The sequence below is a fragment of the Diadema setosum genome, chromosome 15 (genome assembly GCF_964275005.1).
Source record: "Diadema setosum chromosome 15, eeDiaSeto1, whole genome shotgun sequence".
Classification (NCBI taxonomy): domain Eukaryota; kingdom Metazoa; phylum Echinodermata; class Echinoidea; order Diadematoida; family Diadematidae; genus Diadema; species Diadema setosum.
This window is the reverse complement of record NC_092699.1, coordinates 29028780-29035713: the sequence shown is the minus strand read 5'-3', so window position 1 is coordinate 29035713 and position 6934 is coordinate 29028780. Positions and strand designations below refer to the sequence as shown.

The 6934-nt window shown below is 40.6% G+C and overlaps 1 protein-coding gene across 1 annotated transcript; it reads left to right on the top strand.

The window, feature by feature from the left end:
• The first annotated feature begins 2277 nt into the window (after window positions 1–2277).
• Window positions 2278–5796, top strand: LOC140238441 (D-glucuronyl C5-epimerase B-like). Its single transcript, XM_072318345.1, has 2 exons — window positions 2278–2512; window positions 4181–5796. Exons 1-2 carry the CDS (start codon window positions 2383–2385, stop codon window positions 5218–5220), a joined length of 1170 nt encoding a protein of 389 aa, XP_072174446.1. The 5' UTR covers window positions 2278–2382; the 3' UTR covers window positions 5221–5796.
• Window positions 5797–6934: the final 1138 nt, after the last annotated feature.

Here is a 6934-nt window from a genome sequence, read left to right as displayed (position 1 = left end):
TGATGGTTTATTCTTTGAGATGGGTATGGAGAGCTTAAAGGGACATTCCAGACGATTTTCATAATTTCACATCATGTAGTACATAAATCGACAACTCCATGTATAGATTTGTGGAATTTATTGTGGTTCTTGAGCAGAGAAACAATACTTTGAAAAATCTTAAACAAATTACTCTGAACAAGGATGATGACATAGGAGGTTCACATATTTCAGAAATGTAGCAGTGTAATTTCATTACAATACCGCTTGCTTGCGAGTTCACCTGTGTATAATCTATGCATGCTTTCTTCTTTTGTTCTGCTTCCTTGAGCCCCAACTCACGCATTCTTATGGTGACTCTGCCATGTCATCATCCTTGTTCATTACAATTTGTTCTAAATTTTGAAAATATTCTTATTCTTCATCCCAATTATCACAAATTCCGAAACTCTGTCCTCAGTATAACTAATTTATAGTTGATCAAATGTAAAAATCTGAAAATCATCCGGAGGTCTCCTTTAAAGGCATAATTTACTATTTGCAGATGAAACAAAAACCCAGCTTTAGTGCTTCAGAATTGTTCTAAAATGTGTGTTAGGGATAGAAACAACCAATGTGAAAATTTAAACCAGTATAATTTATGTTAAGTATTGTTAAATACACAAAATGTGAACAATAGTTATGATAAAAATGTTTCCAGACTAAACCTCTTAACCTCTACAGTTATGGTTTAATAAGAAAAATGGTGATATCTCCCTATATTTTAGGCTTTATTGCAAAAATGTTAGATGGTAGGATGTTTTGTGATACAACTGACCTACACATGATGTACTTTAAAAAGGATCATTTTTTAAATCACTGCTCCCAAAGGTAAACAGGACCTTTAAGATCACTGATATTGCATACTTTTACAGGTACAAGGTCTCATAGTCTTGTCTCTACTATCTGCAAGCTGTCTGTACCGTGATTTCAATAACATTTTGAATTGTTGGTTGGGAGAGAGTCAGTTAAAGCCATATAGAATGTCTAAAATCATCTAGGTGGACTGCCTGTTCTTGCCTCTTTTTTCCATTCCAGATTTTGTTACAATATTGGTGCTGGCTTTTGACAGAACAAGTCCAAATGTTCTAGCCAGAAAGAATCTAGGGCATTCCCACTTTTCCATGCCTCTTTATGACCATTGAACTTCTCCTCTTTTTTTTTTTTTTTTTTTTTTTTTTTTTTTGGGGGGGATGTTTCACCCTCTTTGATACCACATTCTCTTCCTCACCACCCCTCCCTTATCAAGCAGGTTTCAATCTCTATTGTTTTTTAACACTTGAGTCAAGTGAACTCAATATTGTCCAGCTGGTTGAACTCAATATCCCCCTACCATTTTTTTTTTTTTTTTAAACAGTGGTGGACCGACCGACCCGTTCCTTCCAAAACCTCACATTGATGTTGCTCGCCATGTGTATGCTGATAGCTATCTAGAACAGCGGCGACGATCAAAGGGAGTTTACTGGGCGTGCTTGTTATTTTAAAGTGGATATACCCCTTTGGCATTTGTGAGACGCCTTTTGTGCTGCCTTATTTTCCAGCACATAATTTTATTTTCTCTCTCTCTCTTCATGGCAGGCATATCTTGTAGGCTAACCTTTTCTCCTTTTTACCACCCTTTTTCTTACAACCATTTTTTAAAATGAGTTATAAATATATTTAGCTTCATCCTATTTACTAATCCATCTCTTTGATGATATAGATGCCAGTTTAGTCAAGCAAAGATGTATGGGATTATATGCCTTTATCGCACCATCATCATTTCAATATCTTTCCCTTGGGCGTGGGAGCAGAATGCCAAATGCCAAAACTGAGCATTCCTCAGGTTGTTGATGAAGCCACAAACGAGCTGAAATTTGTCATGAGAAAGTGATAGACAAGAAGGTTGAGCTTTCAAATATGCCCCATGCTGTACTACCTTGTCAATGACAAAGTTACTAAAAACCTGTTTACGTGTAGTCTAATTTGCTTGATTCTTGTTGTTTCTTAGGGGTCTATATGCAGTTTTTAGCAAAGTGATCTGAAAATAAAACTCGGTTACAAAGCTATCCTGCATTGTAGGGGTCCTACTCTATGCAGGCAGTTTTTTCGAACTTCATTCATTCATTCATTGTTTTTTTAACTTCTTTCACATCATATCTATTTTGGCAGCAAATTGAGTGCAAGTTGCCCAAAACCCCTCCACTAAGTTGATTCAAAGTGAAAACAGACTTTATCATTGACAGTGTTGATTTGTGTTTGTCGCCCTCTACAGGTGTGCCCCTGTCCAACCAGTGGGACCAGCAGAGCTACTACTACCCGATCCAGATAGCCCAGTTTGGCCTCACCCACTACTGCAAGAACCTGACGGAGAGCCCGCCCACGATGACGGTGTACAAGGACGCTAGCAGCGGGGACCTCTCAGCCTGGTCGTCGCCGGACCCGCACAGCCAGCTCCGCATCATCATCGACGACGAGGAGCAGGGGTTGCCGGTGCTGGAGTTCAGAACAGCGGGTTTGTTCTCTCGCTATCTCTCTCTTTTCCTTTCTATTTCCTTATTTCTCTAGTTCTGTCTGACTGCTTTTCCAATGCACACAGAGAAGGGTATATTCAATACTACCGTCTCCAGTATATCTTTAAGGGTACACCAATTTTAATAAATTTTTCATCCAATTTGGCACCATACTTAACCCTTTATGGCCCGAATTCACGAAGGTGGTACAAATGAAACCATGGTCTAAAACATGGACAAAAACCATGGAGCGCCAAGTGTCGCATGGAATATTTCGTCACGAAATCAGTCATTTCATCGATGAAATGATTATTTTGTTAAGAAATGACAACATTTTGTAACTAGATGAACATTTCGTCCACGAAATGATAATTTCGTTAACGAAACAGTTATTTTGTCAACGAAATGATCAATTTCGTAACGAAATATTCCGTGCGACACTTGGCGCTCCATGTTTTTTGTCCATGGTTTAAACCATGGTTTCATTTGTACCACCTTCGTGAATTCGGGCCTTTGTGTTTTAAGTGCTGATTGGCACAGAAAACCCCATAGAATTGTACGCACTGTCCAAAGTCCCTGGAACAGGAAAGGTGAAGTTGACTGTCGAGTACAATCAGACATATACAATGGTAGAAATTCCATCAAGTTTTCCTTTCAGTTTCATACAACAAGAAATGTAATCAAGATCTGTGTTCAGCAAGGGTCATTTGAGACCATGATTTTTTTTCATAATTTCTGCATACAGTTTTGATGAGTAGCTATTGCTCTTTTGTGAAATGTCAATAGGCGCGGTCAGACTGGCAAAAGATCGAGAAGTTTAAGATCGCGAAGTTTGGGCCATTCGTACGCGCGCAAGAAAGAGTGCGCCATCTGATGGCTAGTGATTGTGATGTAACAATGCACATCTGAACATGACAATGGCCTCGTGCTTCGGAGACAACGCCCGCAAACAGATTGAGAAGTTTCGCGAGAAGTTTCGCGGGAAGTTTGCGGTCACACTGGCAAAACTTGGAGATCTTAAAGATTGCGATCTTAAACTTCGTGATCTTTTGCCAGTCTGACCGCGCCTAAACAGTATTATGTACATGTCAAATTGTAATGAAATATTACTGTCTTGCTTATGTATGTGATTATGCTTGATTCTTTGAATTAATGGAGAGACTAAAAAGCGGGATAATGATCACTATCCAAATACCAAGATTTTTTATGCTTGTTTAGACAAACAGAAATATCCTGCTAATTGTCGATCGTGGTAATTTGTTGACCAAACTCTGCATGCCTGAAATGTACTGAAATGGTTATGCTTGCCTTTGTGTTCGAGCAGTGTTCAATCAGGCCCGTTTTGAATGACAGTATAAAAAAATGTTTGAATTTTTGCTCCAGAGTTCACAAATAATTGTTCTATTTCTCAAATTATTGCAATAATTCCGAGATAATCACAAGATTTCTTGGGATTTGGATCGTGATGCTGACGCACTGTTTAGTGGTATTTTAACATTCACACAGGTAAAAATCTCAAGATGTGGATCATAGTGCATATCTCAGGATGTGTATCCCATTAATTTGTGTTAGCAAGAATCCCACTTTTTTGACAATGAGTAGCATAACATGTGTATGACTCTTGAGAGGTGTCACTAACTGTCGGCATTTTGTTTGATATCTCCTTCCAGGCGAATACAGTTTGTCTTCCATTGCTGCCTGGTCCCGTGTGTTGGATTCCAAATCAGACTTTGTGCTCAGTTTTGACCTAAAACTTCTTGCCAATTCCTCCGTCACGATAGTCGCCGAGCGTGAGGAAGCCGGAAAATTTATCAGCATGCACTATGTTAGTGGGGAGGATGGTTTTCGTGTGGGCGACGGATTCGTTGTGCATGGACTGGGTCCCGTCGCGCGGTGGCGTACCATCACGAGAAATCTTCAGGTGGATTACAGAAAGACCATGGCTTTTACTTTGGGTATTCACCATAGGAACAAGCCCATCAGGTATTTACTGCAGAGACTGGTGAGAATAGAACTGCGCGGCTATGGCCGCATCACAAACATCGTGCTGGCGAGGTCGCGGCACATGCGGCACTTCTTTGACGCGGCCGACTGGTTGGTCAACCACCAGGATGCGAGAGGCGGCTGGTCGATCAAAGTGGAGAGGGTCCTGGATGGAATGACCCTCCCGCCCGAATGGTACTCGGCGATGGCCCAGGGACAGGCCATGTCAACGCTGGCACGGGCATTCATTAAGACGCGGAGGAAAAAGTACCTTCAAGCAGCCTTACGTGCTACGGGTCCTTTCCAGTATCCGTCATCAGAGGGCGGCATTACCGCCAAGTTCATGGACAAGTTTACGTGGTACGAGGAGTATCCCACGTCCCCGAGCTCCTTCGTCCTGAACGGTTTCATCTACAGCCTGATCGGTCTCTACGACCTGCTGACCGTCGCCGAGCCGAACGAGAGTCGCGACGCACAGAAGCTGTTCGATGAGGGGATGGCGTCGCTCAAGGCCATGCTGCCCCTCTTCGATGTCGGCTCGGGGACCACGTACGACCTCCGGCACGTTGCCCTGGGGAAAGCTCCCAATCTGGCGCGGTGGGACTACCACGCCACCCACATCAGTCAGCTGCAGCTGCTCGCATCAATAGACTCTTCGCCCATATTCAAGGAGACCGTAGCACGCTGGATTGGCTACACCAAGGGCAAGAGAGCCAAGCACAACTAGCAAAGGGTGTTGGTCAACCGCATCCGCAAAGCTATGTAGATCTGATAGTCGTTATATATCTCCAAATCTTACACCTTGATAACAAGAGCTATGCCTCTCAGAAATTCACAAGGCAACATATTGCCGTTTCTACTGGGAACAAAAAAGAACATTCTGGAAACTGTCAGATAAAGGTGTAGTTCTCACATGGAGAGTACTCTGGAACAAAATCTGCGTACTGGATATGCAATACTAATACAATTTTATTGATTTCTCTGTGAGAATGAGGTATCTCTAAATTTCAAATTGAGCAGTATTATTTTAGTTTTAGGTAAAACTATATTTTTCGATGCAGAAAAGTTGTTTTAAGCATGCAATTTGCTTTTTTTTCTCCAAAATTTCAGGTGGTAGTTTCTTTAGTTTCACTCTTGACTAAAAACTGTACACAAAGTACTGTAGTGATGTGCACTGCAGGTGGAGAGTCAAATTTTTCTGTTTTATTGTGTATTGTGTTGTTTTCTTGAATTTGCTGTATGAAAGTGTCACATTGGACAACAGTGGGAAGGGTACAGCATTTGAGGCATGGGTTGTTTCTTATCTATCTTATAATGCTCCCTGCCACCCCCCTCCCCCCTCCCAAAAAAAAAAACAAAAAAACAAAAGAGGAGGAAAAATTGATTAGATCTTTTAAGTACACTTGTAGGAGCCTGAAACCATACCCAATGCCTGGTACATCCAGCCCCTACGTTTAGCACATTCCCAACTAGATTCTGAAATGCCCACTGGCCTTTCACAGTATCAAAGGGGCTCCTGGGAGGCAACGACTTAACAGCACGGCATTAAATAAGGACCTACCATGTTTCTTTGAATCTGCAGAGGGAGCCCTAACAAATCTACCACTTCATTATGTCCTTGACAAGAATTAAGGAAGTAAAAGCCCCACTGATGTATGAATTTTATTATATTTCATTTGTTTTTTTGCCAGTTGAGATGAGTGTTACTTGGAAACCTGATTTTCATGTCTGAATGTTGGTGTGAACAGGTACCTTTGTTACTATTCAAAATGGTCAAAATGAACAAAGAGAAAGAAGCAGTTATGTTTCATAGCATTTCCTTGGAATATTCTTTGGAACATTTTTTTTTGTTTTGTTTTTAAGAAGATGCCATTTTTCTGGAATATTGAAGTACAGTGAATTCTTGTGAAAATTAAACACCTGAATGATAAAAGCTGTCTTATATGAACTGTTTCCCCAAAAAAATTTATATGTGTCCACCTGACATGTGGCAGAAATTTCAGCCAGTGAAGCTCATTTAGTTTAGTAAATTCCTATGTTTTTCCACTTTCAATCTGAAAGCGAACACGTAATTGCTGAAAAGGAATCCCACATTCAACAGTGGGTTCTCAACAGCTCTCTGATATGCCTTTGTACAATTTTTGCATTCTTGCATCCTTGAATGAAGTTTACGCCCGTTGACACAATAGGACATGATTAAAGAGTGAAAGGAGAAAGCACTAGATAGCAAATAGATGTACACAAAGTACTTAAAATCGATAATAGCACTGATAAATCATAGTGATAGTGGGAACTCATCCTCTAAAAGTGATGTTTTTTCTTCTTTTTGGTGTTATAAATTATGTGGTTTTGTATCTTTACTCTTTTTTTCTCTTTTTCACTTTTTTTTTGTTGCCATTTCGTGCAATCTGCCAAAGTGCTCAACACAGTGCATGTGTGAG

Excerpts from the sequence above, each read along its gene's own strand:
- LOC140238441 (XM_072318345.1), top strand. The coding sequence starts at position 2,383 with ATGACGGTGTACAAGGACGCTAGCAGCGGGGACCTCTCAGCCTGGTCG. Across the intron at positions 2,513-4,180 it reads GCTGGAGTTCAGAACAGCGG|GCGAATACAGTTTGTCTTCC; the intron begins GTTTGTTCTCTC and ends ATCTCCTTCCAG.